Genomic DNA, 16,617 nt, shown 5'->3' with positions numbered 1-16,617 from the left:
CCTCTTCAAAGATAATATGAATTAATTGTGAGCAAAATAACCCAACATTAGAAAACAATGTACAGTGCAGCTGGAACAGTTTAAAGATAGTAAGATAAAAGGACACAAGTACCACATACTTGGTTTCTTGAGATTAATTTAAAAATCTTTTTCCCAAGATTTCCTCCAAGACATTACTGGTCTTTATAGCACTGTTACAATCTCAAAAAAAAAGACAGAAAAAAAACCCACCATGGATCAAGAAAAAAAAAAAAATATCATTAAACCACAGGAAACCCTGCCATTAAACCATAGGGTAAAAAAATAACCTAACAAACCAAACAAAACCAAACACTTGTGCAAGCTTGTTCTATGGCTTGTTTACATGCAATTTTAGATAACGATACACTTCGATTTTACTTCCCATGCTGATGAAATAATGCAGATTGCTTAGTAAAAGAACAAGTGTCTCTGCAGGGCTCTTTAGGGTTGATCTGTGTCTTAGATGATACAGCAAAAAAACAGGTTAAGACAGGCAAACTGGGAAAGCTAATGCAGGCACATTTGTTTGGTTGCAAAAGAGCATGCAACCATGAAAATAAACTAACTTCACCAATATTCTTCCTCCACTGTGTTTATTTTTTACTTCCTCCTCCCCTAATTTACACTCATGTCTTCATTTCAGTTATTTTATATGGTAGGAAGAAGAACAGATTTGACTCATGTATCAAAAACATTTTTTTTATTATCATTTAGTGAGAGATTGGTTTCTCATTTCCATAATTCTTAAAAGCAGTATAAGAATGGACAGCATTTTTAAACATGAATGGATCAATCACTGATGCAAATTTATTTCTAACAGCATGTTCCAAGTTAACTGTGATATAAGGGTTGAAATTAGTATAATTTAATTCTCTAATGCAACTAAAAACAAACAAAAACCTTTATAAAAGTCAGATTACTCAAATATATTTTCTCACACAACTAATGTTGAACTGATTTTGTTTTCAGTGGTACACAAAAATCATGTGGGAGCCTAAAATCCTTTTTTCATTGGTGGTGGAGGTTTTGTTGCTATTGTTGTTGCTTGTCCAAAACAAATCTAAGTTCTCTGGAATTTAATTTTTAATTGGTAGAATTTCTTTAAAATCCTAATATTCATCTTGTTTCCAGCATAATTTTTTCTAGATATTCAACTACAGACATTCACAATGAATAGTATGTTGCTGCTGAGGCAAAAAAAAAAAAAAAGCCCATATAGATGGTAGTATAGTAATATTCAGAAATACTTAAATGGCCCTGATATCTTCTCTTCATTAAAGAAATTGTTACTTTTCTCTGAAAAGCAATTGCCTTCTATAAAATAAAATTTTCAGAACTCCAGATGTCACACATTGTACTTGGGTTTTTAATTCCTTTTAATACCATTCTGTGGGTTTTGGCATATTAGCCTGACATTAATACTTGCTAAGATGCATAAGAAATTCACACACTTCCTTTCTTTCTTTGTTTTTCAGGCCTTATTTATTTCTGTTTCCTTGTATAAATTGCTTGTTGTTCTCAGGAAATAAATTAGTAACATAAAAAAGTACTTCCAGAGACAACAGAGTACATTATGCTTTCAATACATACTCTCATTCGAAAATTAGTACCTACTGCTCCCCACTAGGCTAGGAAGTTTATGTTTCCTCTGCCCAATCCAAGACTAATGGCACACAGAATCACTTAAAAACCCTTGTTAGGAAAAAGATATAAATAGTTGCCTGCAATCTAAAGGAAACTGGACAAATTTATGTATATAAATCCATAACGGTTATTAAATTCACAGTATGTGACTCAAGGAATCTGTATTACAAACGGTTTATATGTAGGAGTATACTTGACATACGAATCAATTTATCTGCCCTGCTATATTCTTCCCTGAATACCCTGTGTTGGCCACCAAATGATCTTTTGTCTGATGAATATTTTGGTTGGGATTTCCATATATGGGATTTAGTAATAGTTCTGTAGAGGGCTGGCACACAGGCATATCGTCAGGAACATAAACCTTTTCAGACTGTGGTTAGCCTTGAAGAATTAAGTCATATAAGAAACTTGCTGTTCTAACTCTGAATTCACACATCAGCATGTAAAAAAAAAAAAAAATAATATTGCTTAGAGGAAACTTTTTTTAGTTGCTTAGATAAGCTACAGGCTGGAAAGTGTAAAGTTGCAGTTTTGTATGTGAAAAGAAACGCAAGATTGAGACTTTTAATCTCTTTTATATAGAATCATAGAACAGTTAGGGTTGGAAAGGACCTTAAAATCATCTAGTTCCAGCCCCCCTGCCATGGGCAGGGACACCTCGCACTAAACCATGTCACCCAAGGCTTTGTTCAACCTGTCCTTGAACACTGCCAGGGATGGAGCATTCACAACCTCCCTGGGCAATCCATTCCAGTGCCTCACCACCCTTACAGTAAAAAATTCTCTCCTTATAGCCAATCTAAACTTCCCCTGTTTAAGTTTTAACCCATTACCCCTTGTCCTATCACTACAGTCCCTAATGAAGAGTCCCTCCCCAGCATCCCTATAGGCCCCCTTCAGATACTGGAAGGCTGCCATGAGGTCTCCATGCAGCCATCTCTTCTCCAGGCTGAACAGCCCCAACTTTTTCAGCCTATCTTCATATGGGAGATGCTCCAGACCTGTCATCATCCTCGTGGCGCTCCTCTGGACTTGTTCCACCAGTTCCATGTCCTTATGCTGAGGACACCAGAACTGCACACAAGACTCCAAGTGAGGTCGCACAAGAGCATATGTTCTGTCTTGTCACAGTGAACTTTACATTTTACAGAACACTGTAAGTGTCGTGGTTTAAACCCAGTCAGGTAACTCGTTCACTCACTCCCCCCCTTCTTTCCCTCCCCCTGCTCCCGGAGGGACGGAGAGGAGAATCGAAAAGAATGCAACTCCCACGGGTTGAGATAAGAACAGTTTAGTAACTAAGGTATAACACAGATCACTACTGCTACCACCAATGATAATAATGATAAAGGAAATAACAAGGGAACAGAATACAACACCTCAGCGTCAGCAGATCGATAACTTGCCCCCCCTCAGCCCGACCAAGCACCAACCGATACCTCCTCCAACCCTGCAGTCTCTCAGCCCTTCCAGCTAACTCCCAGTTACATCCTGGGCACGACGTGCTGTGGTATGGAATACCTCTTTGGTCAGTTTGGGTCAGGTGTCCTGTCTCTGCTTCCTCCTGGCTTCCCCTCCTCCCTGGCAGAGCATGAGGCTCACAAAGTCCTTGGCCAAACCAAAACATCTCTATCAGCTCTGTTCCCGAGCTGAAAGTCAAAACACTGCACTGCACCAGCTACCAAGGAGGAGAAACATGACTGCTACTGCTGAACCCAGGACATTAAGAAATGACTTTGTTAGATGTGAAAATGCAACACCTTATAAACCTAAAGTATATATAAACAATTTGGGGTAACACCTATCTGTTCTGCAACTTGCACTTTTATACAATGTCTTCATATAGCAAGCATAGTTTACATTTAAATTTTTGTTTATGACATAGATGAGCGCTTGCCAGTTTAATATACTTGAGATTTTAATTTGTTTGCATATTTTTAAAACCAGATATTTGTGAATATTATGAGTCCTTTAAGTTCAACTGTGGCAAATTAGACATGCTTTTCCCCTTCAGTCCAAGTTCACCATTCTGAAAATGCAGCCAGGTTTTTGTTTTGAATCGATAATTCATGCCTGATATTTTTTAAAACAGACACAAGTAAAAGTTGCAGTTTCTTCTCTTACTTTAATCAGGAGTGGTTTTGCATGTAGGAAAAACTAATGCAGTTTTTAAAACATCAAACCCAAAGCATCAAACTTGTACAAGAAAAACAAAAGTATTAAGATCTCTTATTCTATATAGGTAGCATATAATAAAATATTGAGGTTTTCATCAATTAATATTAAATAAAAAATAAATAGAACAGTAGTCGGGAACCAGCAACAGAGAATAAAACGTATTTATCAATCACTGAAACAGAGAAGAAATACCCCTATAAACAACTTCTTTTTGATCTCCATCATACTTGAAGATTAGAAGGGACAGAAAGATCTAATGTTGTCCAGGAAACTGAAGAAACTGTCATTAAATACAAACAGACAACTGGGAAAACACAGCATGCTGAAAGAGTTCCTTCTGAACTGAGGAAAAATACATTTCTATTGACTATCTGCGTTAGATTTTTTCCAGGAAAGAGCCTGTCATGGATGCAAAGGTTGCTAGATATTCTATTCACAAACCAGATGTCTCTTCTTCCTTGAGTCTGTAAATTTTGGAATGTATTTTGTCCTCCATCTACATTCAGGACTCTGACAGTATCAAAGGGAGTTCCGCAGTCTGCATCAGAGGGAGGCAGCCTGTGCCAGCAGCTGGCACAGAGGACTTGGATGAAAGCCTAACTCCACTAAGTCAATCGCAAAACCCTCATCAACCTAACTGCAAACTAGAATTTGGTGTCCAAATTATTACTTTTTGAGGGGTGGGCAATGTTTGGATTAATTACTAGATGAAAGATCAAGTCATAGCATGACACTAGAAATACCACTTCACTTTCTGATGATTTAGCGCTCCACTTTTCAGTTTAGTGTGTTCTTTCATATCAACCTCAGTGAATTGATTTTAAATTCATAGATGAGGCAGGTTTTGTAACTGTGACTATCTAGATCTCATGACTATTTGCAGTAAGAACTGACTCACCAAGATTTGTATGTGTGCACACCCACATGCACATATAAACCTGCCTGTCCCTCGTTGTTTCATCCTAACAGATAGAACTGCATAAATAATTCTTTACGAATCCATTTTCAAATTATTGATTAAAACCTGATGGAATGTAAACATGGACTTCCTTTTTTAAAGGTAATAAATGAAAGCTGGTTTAGTAAATGGCAGTTCACTTTGATATCAATATACTGCATTTAAGATTGGTGAAGTGTTAATGCTGTATATATTTTCTTGTTAAGAGCAAGATGCTGAAATCATGAAGGAAGGAAGCAACCTTGTAGTATACCTTAAAAAAAGAATCATAGGCTATTCTTCACTATGAAGCACAAAGAGAACTACAGTAAGTACAATGGGAAAGCAACAGACAGAGAACAGCAAGAGAAATAACAATACTATTCAGAAAATCAGAAAAATGCTGAATAATCTGTTAGCTTTGCTATCAATGTGTAGGAGATTTTCAATACAGAAATATGCTTTCCTTCTTTGATTCCACAGATCCAAATGTACGTTCTTTAAGCTGCCAAAATGCTAATAAAGATGAAAAAAATCCACACCAATACTCAGGTATACTTCATGAATAGGTAGTATACGGAAGTTGTAGGTATTTCTCTGGAAGGTCATGGAAAACAAAAAGGTAAGGAAAGAGGAAATAAACAATATACTTTTCTGGCAGATTCATTGAGTTATCTCTGCTCACTGTTAGCCTATATTTGGTCTTTTACTTTGCATTGCGCATTTGAAGTACAATGTAAACATAGAATAGTAGGTAAGATACACTTAGTAGGCAAGACAACCTTAGTGCAAAAACATATAATGCACCTAAAATAATTCCTCATCTTTCTGTAGTATGGTATTAACTTAATAAAGTAAAAATATACGCAAAAATATATATCAACACTAGGAATTTGCAACACAAAATATACTCTCATTTCTCTCTTCAAAATGCAAGTAACTCTTAAAGAACAAACACCATATAGTTTTGAAATTTAAAGTACTACAGTGCATATAAGTCATCAAACCACATATTCCTCTGCTGAAGAAACTGACAGACATATAGGTCATCTAAAGGGACATAGTAAAAGATTAAAAAGGAAAAAAAATCAAGGAGGAAAACTGCCAATGTTCTTCCCAACCAGGTTCATTGCCTTACATAAGACCACATTTGTATAACAGGGATCCCTGCACAGTGTGTCTTAGGACCTGGGTTTTTTTCCTCTTATAAAATGTCTTTTTACAGATCTTGCTAGAATACTCCATTCTCAAAACAAACTGGTTCAAGACATAATCTGTCACTGAATACATATACATGTGTTCCAAAACATTACAACTATATGTTGCTAGGTTTACAGAATCCAGAGTTCACTGTGTGACTAATTATAGGTTAGGATTTATCAGAAACAATTCTTATGTATAAGTATTATACAATAATTTGTGCAGCACTTTCAGGTATTTTGTGTTCATACATGCAGGGTAACCTTTAAGAAAAAGTAGATATAGCAGCACTGAAAGATGAAATAAACCAAAAAAGGAACCATTAGCATGTAATTACTACACTGAAAACCTTTACTGACTCAACCTCTCAGGTGGACTCCTTCCATCAACATTTTCAGGACACAGTTTAAAAAAAAAAATTATTCACATGCAATTTTGGGACCAGAATTCAAGAGAACAAAATATCTTAAAATAATGGGAATGGAAAAAGTACAGTAATTCTATGAAATAAGTCAATGAATGACTGCTCAACAATGCTTACAACAAGGGCATTTAGTCTTCAAGAACATTAACCTGTGTTATTGGCACTGCAAAAAGCTAAAGAGAAATGGACTCTGTAAACATGGATTCTGTAAGCTAATGGATTCTTTTTTTCACTTTAACATTTTGATCCAGAGCACAGATTAAAATTCTATTTCACAACTAAAAGTGAGAGAATGCTCTTATAGATAAAATTAATTGCATTTATTAATTATCAAAATTCCTTTAACATTTTCAAGTTATCTCACATAGCATGAAACCCTTCTCTAGACTAACAATGGAACTTCTGACACAGTGTAAATCTGAAATTGTCACTGAGAACATAGCATATTATCAGACTATGAACAGAGATAATGTTCTTCCCTTGCCTTTTAGTTCTTCATGTGTCAGCCAGCGTGTAATTTATCTACTGATTTCTTTGAGTGACTCGAGTAACTGAATCACAAAAATTCTGAGCTCCTTTTCACGTTTTGCACCTTACTTCCTATGTGACTTCAGACATGGCACTTAATCTTTCTTTACTCCATTTCCCTCTGTAAAAATGAAAGCTATAAACCATTTCCTTATTTTCCTTCTTTCACAAAAGTGACTGCTGTTCTCCACCCTTACATATCTGATACTGAAACATGGGCTCACTTAAAATAGTGTGCTGGAGACCAAAGATATATTCATGTAGAAATACCTGAGCCTATCTTTAATGCAAGTATCTTGGGTGTGGCAAACACTCTGATTATGACTGCGTGGATAAAAGCGTCCAGGGAAGAAAACGCGAGCCGAAATTTAAAATGCTGCAGTTTCACTGTCATAGGCATTTTAGCGAGATTAAAAAACAAACATGCAAACAAGCAAACACAAACAAAGAATCAACCCCCCCCCAGCCCAAAAAAAAAAAAAAAAGAAAAAGAAAAAAAAACAGATTAGGTCATTTAGGTCATCACATGCACAAATAAACAGAAAATATACAGATATGTGGAAGGAAAAAAAAGGAGTATAATGAAATATTTTTAAGAAGGCTGCAAGAAACATGATGTGGCATAAGGCATTATCAAAACCAGAAGGCTATGCCTAAAGACCAGGAAACTCCTTTACCATGGTAATGGCTTTACCCTTAATATACAAATATGTGTGTAATGAAAATGCTCTCTAGAAATTTTTCATGCAATTTACGTTCAGACAGTGCCATTCTAACAGCAAAATTAGAGAAGGCTGTGCATATGAGCAGAATTTCCTTGTAAGGAAAGATCCAAGGGTAGGGGATAAATTAACTCAGAATTTACTTCTGGTTCGGCAGATTTCACTAATTAACAAGATCTTTGCATACTAAATTTTCACAGTCAATCTGCTAACATTTCTTTTTTTCTCCCCTTTTTTTCTTTTTTCTACTGCATCTGACACCACAGCTAATCATCAGAATAAAACTTCAATCTACATCTGACAATCATGTAGGCTGGTAGATAATGTACAGTATATTCTAAGAAAACCACCCCCCTTATCCTTTTTTTTTTCTTTCCAGCATTTTATTACCTTTGCCTGAGAAAATAGAAAGACGCTCTTACAAACAGAAAGCTGAATTTCCTACCTAGTCTGACTGTGAACTCAACCTTCTTACATTTGCCTTAACTATAAAAATTAGTTTGTCATCTTAGCTTGCAAAAAGAAAGTATCAAATGTATCAGACGGTTTAGTGCATTGTGCTGAAAAATATAATTTCCAAATTTAAAATAAGAGGAAATCCAAAACAATTAGTTATAATTGCATTGTTTAACACCAACTGAAATTAAATGGTAAATATTTGAAGTAATAACAATTAATAAGATAGCCTCCAAAGTGCTGTTTCCATGGAAAATCTGCATAAAAAATCTAGTATAAATCCTGATTAAAACCTAATCAAGTTAAACACTGCAGATTACCTAGATTCCAATTAAATGTGACAAATGAACACTTGACAGGTTTCAATTCCCATTCTATTTTTGTCAGAATGTTTCATTAATATTGAATATTACATTATCAGAATTTGAAAATACAATTATGCTTAGAATAGTTAAAATACAAGTGGACTTCAGAATCAGATCACAGAAACCTCTTACTCAAATGTCAGATAATATATATATGAAATAACAAAAGTATATTTCATCCTGTTCAGTCATTATTTATAGACTAATGTTAACAAGAATGTTTGGAGGCAGATGACATGACACTGATGAAATTTTGTTTTTAAAATGTGAAAGCAAAATCCAGGAGTCTGTAGAGTATAATTTTCATTACGCTGTCACCCACCTTTCAAAGGTCTCCGTTCATGGTTTTATAAAGGAGGAGGAATTCCTGACTACTATATGCAAATCCCTCTGTGAAAATATTTCTTTATGGTAAATTTGTTTTCTTTCATTTATTCATAGAATAATATACTTATCTAGCTCAATGTTTCTATCCTATAAAAGTGATACTGTTTTTTTAGAAAACTGAACCCAACAAATCAATCCTACCAAATATGAAGTATCATGTATTAAAAAAAAAAAAAGTAAAGCAACGTCTAAAATACTTTAACTTTTAGAATGCAATACCAGTTTTTGCATCACCACAAAATCTGGTTTATTTTTTATACAGTTCAAGCACTCTTCATTTTCAATTACACTTCAGTAAGTGTGATGATTTTCATTGGCTACCAAATATATTAAAAATTATATTCCGGTGTGGCTTTACAGTTTTGCCTGTATGGTTCAGGCATACTCCATGTTAGCATACTTTCTGAACTCGGAATTTAAAGTCTAGTAATCTACTACACTGCTATATGTCTAGGGGAATTAACAAATTGTTTAGTTTCATTATCTTAACCACAAAATCTCACTACAAAACAGACAGTAAAATAATCATCCCAATTTACTCACAAAGTCTAGAATTTTTTTTTCTGACATTTTTCTAGTAAACCAGTATGACTTTCTTCCCTGTCCTCATACCCAGAAAAATTAAATGTAGAGATATATTCATATAAACAACCAAGAAGAAAATATAGACACACAAATTTACACACATAGCCTAATATACCTTCTTTTGAGACGGATAATACCATCTTCATTTTTTGGTCAATTAGTCATCTGCTGATGGGATATACATTATAAGCATATATAGACTGCTGTAGCCACTCTTCAGTCATACATACTAGATATCTTACCACGGAGAATAACGTACTTTTATTGGGTTGACATTCCTATCTGAGGAAAGACAAAAGCCCAAGAACAATTCTCCAGTGCTGTAATCTATGAAAAACTAAAACATGCACTTAGCCAAACTAATGCATTGATTCTATTACAGAAAATACGCTGCCCTTCTTACATATACCCACCAATTCCAATTGGATTAACAAAGCCATAATTTTTTTTGGTTATCAAAAGTCTGTATGCTTTGACATACAATAATTTATGGTAATGTTTATGGGCAAATGAAAAGACAATTAAGTCAGTGTCTGACTTTATAAAATTTTAGATTAAGGCCAATAAACAGAGAACACTAAAACATTCATGTTTATGAAATACATTTCAAATTGAAAAGATTATTTTTAAATTCTAAATAGTTTTAGATAGAAAGGAAAACTTGAGATTTAAATTACTTTTCCTTTTAATAGCTGCATAATTACTATTGAATAAATAAGGATTCAGCATTTTCTCCTTCTACATAAATAGATTCTGAATTTAAATGAAATGTTCTAAAAGTACTGTACAAAACAAAGTGTGAAGAAAAGGAATATAATGTTATTTTCTAAACAATGACTTGACACTCACTGTTGTTTTGAAAACAGTCTATATAACTTTTGGGAAAAGGGGATTCTCTAGAGTGGGGTTTTTAAATTTTATTTTCTTTTGCTGATGCTATCCATATTACATTCTGGGAAGTTTCCTAAGTCGTTTTTGGACCAAAATTGAAAGGAAAATAGAATACATGTCCTTTATGATCTTTTATCTAAAATGAAAAATATAGAATTTAATACAATGACCATCTCCCCAGCCCTCTATTTGTATTTTTTCAGTGTTTTAAGTGCTTCTGCAGTATAGTTTTTAAATCATGTAAAGAAAAGAAAGTGCTGGTTTTATTAGTAGTGTTATGTTCCATTATTTTGTGTATCTGCATTTTAACAAACTTTAAAATAAAATAATTACAATTTTAACTATTTAATTTATTTATTATTTATTTGGACTGACCTTTCAAAAGTCTACTTAGTATCACTTGCTAGTGATATTATGTGTGTGAATGTTGTGTTTGCCCCTACCATTTTCCATATGCTCTGCCTCACCAACACTGCCATCCGGCGTAGTCCTTTCGTAGTTGTCCTCTGGGAGTGGAAGGGCACCCAGTCTTGGCCCTGATGAACTCTTACTGCTTGGTGTTTCTGACTCCTCCAGACCGCTGTCATAGCAACTCTGCAATGACCCTTGATGTGGGTCCTGAGGCTGACTCACAACAGAAAACGTCACTCTACGAAATGGCTGCAAGAGAAAAGATTCTGAATGTCACTGAAAAGTTCAGTCTTTGAACAACTGATTCTCAAAACATGACTTAAGCAAACTAACATTTTAACATTTACCAATTAAACAATTTTGTTTAAATTAAAGCAAAAAGAAAGTACAGTCCTTAGAAAGCCACTGGACAGAGTATCTGTGGATTTTCACTGTGGTACATGGTCCTGAACCTTCACACAGATTTTCATAACCTCCATTCAAATGGCTGCATGAGCTAAGAACGCTGGTTTATAATTGTTTATAAATTCTTTTATAAATGATTTATAAATACAGTTTCTCTTTTACTAATAATAATTTGAATGGAGTTTGCATCAGACTGCAAAAGGTACCTGACAGAGTGTGTGTATAATAATGTGTGGGTGGGTATAAATGCTCATCTGTAAACTATATTGTGGGTATTAACATCATGGCAGCACACCCAAAAGCCTTTTATAAAATCACTTCCCATGGTTTTGAAAGCTAGTTGACATGAGAAAGAAGAAAAAAAGAAAGGGGAGAGGGGGAAAGGGTTCAGTGTCTTAGCTCCTTTGCCATAAAATTCAGTGCCTGGAGACAGGGTGTGTTGCCAGCTGACTTAATAAAGCCTTTAAAGTACTGCGAGCACAGCTGACACCGCATGCTTCCAGTGGGACTGCACAAACATAGATTGTTAGAGATTTGTATTCATTCAAAATGACAGGTATTACTATTGCTCTGGAAGCCTACATGCTGAACCCTGGCACCAGTGAATTTTCCAGGAAGTGGGAGAGTAGATCCTTCACATTTCAGAGGACACTGAGGGCAGGAAGTATTTTCAGTAAGAAGCTAGAGGATTCACCTATGATTTTAAATACACTCAAGCAGTAATGATATATTTCAAATAATTTAATGATAGATTTGAAATAACTTGCTGCTTGCAAGGCTATAAAACCACAGAGAAATATCTGGTTTTCTAGAAAGCACCTTCTACAACAAACACCAATAGTTCCATTTTATAAGACACCATGTAGACTTTCCTATGTTTAAAATGAGAGTGCTGCCCACCTTTAAAATCAGATGTATTTCAAGCCCTATGTTACAATGAGACAAAGGCATACATCACCCCACCTCTTGTCACTCTATTGTGGAAGCATGTATACAGGCCAGAAGGAGGAAAGAAGTGCTTACACAAGCCCTGAAGAGCAGAAGTCCACATTAGGTGGTCCGCAAGTAGAGGGGTGGGTAGAGTTTCAGTTAGAATTTTCACTTTTTCTTTTTTGAGAATACAAAGTTTTGAGGATATATTTAGTGCTGATGGTAAATAGTTTGGACTACAAATACAATGTTAAGTCTTCCTGGCACAAGTAGATCAAAAGTTTATAAATGTGAGTGTTGCTAGAAATATAAGAAGATTCTAAGGGAAAAATCATGGTATTCTCATGGTGAGTTTTTGACCTTTTAGAGTTTCTTTCTATTCTTCATCTGCAAAGTGCTTTTATACCAATTTAATTTAGAGCTTCATATCATATCTAATGCAAGGAGAACAGAGAGGCAAAACAGAAGAACAGAGAGAAAAAATAATGCTGATTTGAAGATCAAATTAAAATAGTTTATAGTTGCTGTTTCTTTCACTAATGTGGAAATAGTAGAAAGCATATAGGAGGATTAGAACTGCTAGATTAAGACTCTATATCTACAATATACATTATGATTATCTTTTCCTCAGTAAGATCTTTCCCTTCCAGGAGTATTTGAAAGGAATATCATTGCCTAACTGCAAAAGAATTCTAAAAGCTTTCCTACTGGTTCTGAATCATGCAGGAAGGATAAAGCCCTTTTGCAGTAGTCGGTCCTGCAAAACATCAGCATCATTCATATTGTATTTTCATATTTCAATTAGAGCTTGTGTATTGTGTTACTGGTAATTCATACTCTAATCAATTCCTGCAGAGAAATAACAAAATAAATGCAAAGAAGGGTAACAGAGGTATAGTTCTTTCTGCTTGTTTTGCAGGTTGTGTATATTTCTGTACATATGGCATCTTTGAGGTGGAACTTTTTTTATGCTTTTTTATTATCCTAGAGGTCTCTCTTGTACCTGCCACCTTGCGCCTTTTGTCGTCACAGTATCACAGTATCACAGTATGCTAGAGATTGGAGGGGACCTCGAAAGATCATCTAGTCCAATCCCCCTGCCGGAGCAGGAACACCTAGATAATGTTACACAGGAATGTGTCCAGGTGGGTTTTGAATGTCTCCAGGGAAGGAGACTCCACAACCTCCCTGGGCAGCCTGTTCCAGTGTTCCATCACCCTCACTGAGAAGAGGTTTCTTCTCAAGTTTAAGTGGAACCTCTTGTGTTCCGGTTTGTACCCATTACCCCTTGTCCTATCATTGCTTGCCACTGAGTAGAGCCTGGCTCCATCCTCGTGACACTCCCCCTTTATATATTTATAGACACTAATAAGGTCACCCCTCAGTCTCCTCTTCTCCAAACTATAGAGACGCAGCTCCCTCAGTCTTTCCTCATAAGGGAGATGCTCCACTCCCTTAATCATCTTTGTTGCCCTGCGCTGGATTCTCTCCAGCAGCTCCCTGTCCTTCTTGAACTGAGGGGCCCAGAACTGGACACAATATTCCAGATGGGGTCTCACCAGGGCAGAGTAGAGGGGAAGGAGGACCTCTCTCGACCTACTAACCACCGCCCTTCTAATACACCCCAGGATGCCATTGGCCTTCTTGGCCACAAGGGCACAGTGTTGGCTCATGGTCATCCTGTCGTCCACTAGGACCCCCAGGTCCCTCTCCCCTACACTGCTCTCTAACAGGTCGTTCCCCAACCTATACTGGAACCTGGGGTTGTTCCTGCCCAGATGCAGGACTCTACACTTTCCCTTGTTATATTTCATCAAGTTATTCCCTGCCCAACTCTCCAGCCTGTCCAGGTCTCGCTGGATGGCAGCACAGCCTTCTGGCGTGTCAGCCACTCCTCCCAGCTTAGTGTCATCAGCAAACTTGCTGATAGTACACTCAATTCCCTCATCTAAATCGTTGATGAATATATTAAATAATACTGGTCCCAGTACTGACCCTTGAGGCACTCCACTAGTTACAGGCCTCCAACTAGACTCAGCCCCATAGACTACAACTCTCTGGCTTCTCTCCTTCAGCCAGTTCGCAGTCCACCTCACTACCTGATCATCCAGACCACACTTCCTCAATTTAGCTGTGAGGATGCTGTGGGAGACTGTGTCAAATGCTTTGCTGAAGTCAAGGTAGACCACATCCACCGCTCTGCCATCATCCATCCACCGTGTTATTTCCTCATAAAAGGCTAAGAGATTGGTCAAACATGATTTCCCCTTGGTGAAGCCATGTTGACTGCCCCTCACGACCCTCTTATCCTTGATATGCCTTAAGATGGCACCAAGGATAAGGTGTTCCATCACTTTCCCAGGGATGGAGGTGAGGCTGACTGGTCTATAGTTACCCGGCTCCTCCTTCTTGCCCTTTTTGAAGACTGGAGTGACATTTGCTTTCCTCCAGTCCTCAGGCACCTCTCCCGTTTCCCAAGACTAGGTAAAGATGATGGAGAGTGGTCTAGCAATGACTTCCGCCAGTTCCCTCAGCACCCGCGGGTGCATCCCACCTGGACCCATGGATTTATGGATGTCCAGATTGCTCAACTGGTCTCTAACCCATTCCTCATTGACTAAGGCAAACCACTCAGTTGACCTGACTTCATCTAAGGTCTCAGGGGTACAGGGCTCTTCAGGACTGCCTGCAGCAGAGTAGACAGAGACAAAGAAGGCATTCAGTAACTCTGCCATCTCTGTATCTTCTGTCACCAGGGCACCCATCCCGTTCATCAGTGGGCCTACATTGCCTCTGGTGTTAGTTTTATCTGCCATGTATTTGAAAAAGCTCTTTTTGCTGTCCTTGACCCTTCTTGCCAGGTTTAATTCTAAGGAGGTCTTAGTCCTCCTAGCTGCCTTCCTACATCCTCTAGCAGCAGCCTTATATTCCTCCCAAGTGGCCAGCCCCTCCTTCCATGACCTGTAAACTCTCCTCTTCCACTTGAGCATACCCAGCAATTCCCTATTTAGCCACGCAGGTCTCCTGGCCCTCTTCCTTGACTTCCTACGTGTCGGGATGCTCCGATCTTGAGCTCGGAAAAAGCAGTCCTTGAATGTCAATCAACTATCTTGGGCCCCTTTACCTTCAAGCAGCCTTGCCCATGGGATTTCCCCTAGCAATTGCTTGAAAAGGCCAAAGTTTGCCCTGCTAAAGTCCAGGGTTGCAATTCTACTTGCTATTCTACTAGTCCTACCACACAAGATCCTGCACTCCACCATCTCGAGGTCGCTGCAACCAAGGCAGCCCTCAACCCTTACTCCTTCAACCAGATCCTCCTTGTTAGTGAGGATGAGATCCAGCAGCGCTCCTCTCCTGGTTGGCTCATCCACCATTTGCAGGAGGAAGTTATCATCCATACACTGGAGGAACCTCCTGGACCGCGGCTGGGTTGCCGAGTGGTCCTTCCAGCAAACATCAGGGAAGTTAAAATCACCTGTGACGACCACGGCCTGTGACTGTGAGGCCGCTCTCAGCTGCCTGTAGAAGGCCTCGTCAACTTCCTCACCCTGATCTGGTGGTCTGTAACAGACACCCACAACAGTATTGCCCCTGCCAGCCTGCCCCTTAATTCTCACCCACAGACTCTCAACTCGTTCGTCATCTGTCCCTGGACAGAACTCGGTGCATTGTAGTTGCTCCCGTACATAAAGAGCAACCCCACCACCCCACCTGGCTGGCCTGTCTTTCCTGAAAAGGACATAGCCCTCCATGACTATATTCCAGTCATGTGAGCTGTCCCACCACGTCTCTGTAATTGCCACCAGATCATAGTCTCCTGACTTAACACAGGTTTCCAACTCCTCCTGCTTATTTCCCATGCTGCGCGCATTGGTGTACGGACATTCCAGGGAACGAGCTGAGCACACCGATTTCACCCTAGGATTATAGGAGGCCTCCCAGTCTTCATCAATTCTGGAGTGCTGCCTCACTGGGGCAAGCCCAGCTACAACCCCATCCCCCTTCGAATCTTGTTTAAAGCTCTCCAAATGAGCCCTGCTAATTCGTGCCCCAGCATCCTTTTGCCTCTGTGGGATAAACCTTTCCCACTTTCGTCCACCCCTGCTTACCACCTCCTTACTTAGCTGGGGTTTGTAATTTCCCTCCTTGGCCATTCCTAGTTTGAGGTTCTCACCAGGATGACCAGCCTTTTAGCAAAGATGCCATTACCAGCTTTTTCAAGTGAATCCTGTCTCTCTGCAGACGTCCTCAATCCCCCAAAAGGAGTCCATTGGTCTAAACCCAAAATCCCTGTCCCACAGACCTACCTGCTCCTTACAAAGCCTTTCATTTTTGTCACTGAAGAGACACCATGAACTCCTACATGCCCTTCACCTTGTAGTCACTCTTGATACAGTCAGCATCCTCACAGTGTCACTGGTGTCCATGTGGATAAGGAGCAGCAGATAATGATACAATGAGTGACTAAGCCTCAGGAGTAAGGCATCCTGCATCTGAACATCTGGCACACTGCAAACGTCAGCCCCCTTA

The 16,617-nt window shown here is 38.2% G+C and overlaps 1 protein-coding gene across 8 annotated transcripts in view; it reads right to left on the bottom strand.

Moving 5' to 3' along the window:
- PCDH7 (protocadherin 7) overlaps positions 1-16,617 on the bottom strand; it is a 296,359-nt gene that overhangs the window by 139,355 nt on the left and 140,387 nt on the right. For 3 of the 8 annotated variants that reach the window (XM_061470666.1, XM_061470685.1, XM_061470716.1), the window contains one exon: positions 10,785-11,001. The exons of 1 other annotated variant lie outside the window; for it this stretch is intronic. In XM_061470666.1, the coding sequence (XP_061326650.1) occupies positions 10,785-11,001 (217 nt within the window). The remainder of the gene's footprint in view (positions 1-10,784; positions 11,002-16,617) is intronic. 4 more of the 8 variants (XM_061470677.1, XM_061470693.1, XM_061470700.1 and 1 more) reach the window with 2 other exon arrangements.

This window comes from Pezoporus flaviventris, unplaced genomic scaffold (genome assembly GCF_033815535.1).
Source record: "Pezoporus flaviventris isolate CSIRO_AGI_PZ_B2104156 unplaced genomic scaffold, CSIRO_AGI_Pfla_v1 ptg000002l, whole genome shotgun sequence".
NCBI lineage: Eukaryota > Metazoa > Chordata > Aves > Psittaciformes > Psittacidae > Pezoporus > Pezoporus flaviventris.
Note: the sequence above shows the minus strand (reverse complement) of the source record. Positions and strands in the feature narration are given on the sequence as shown.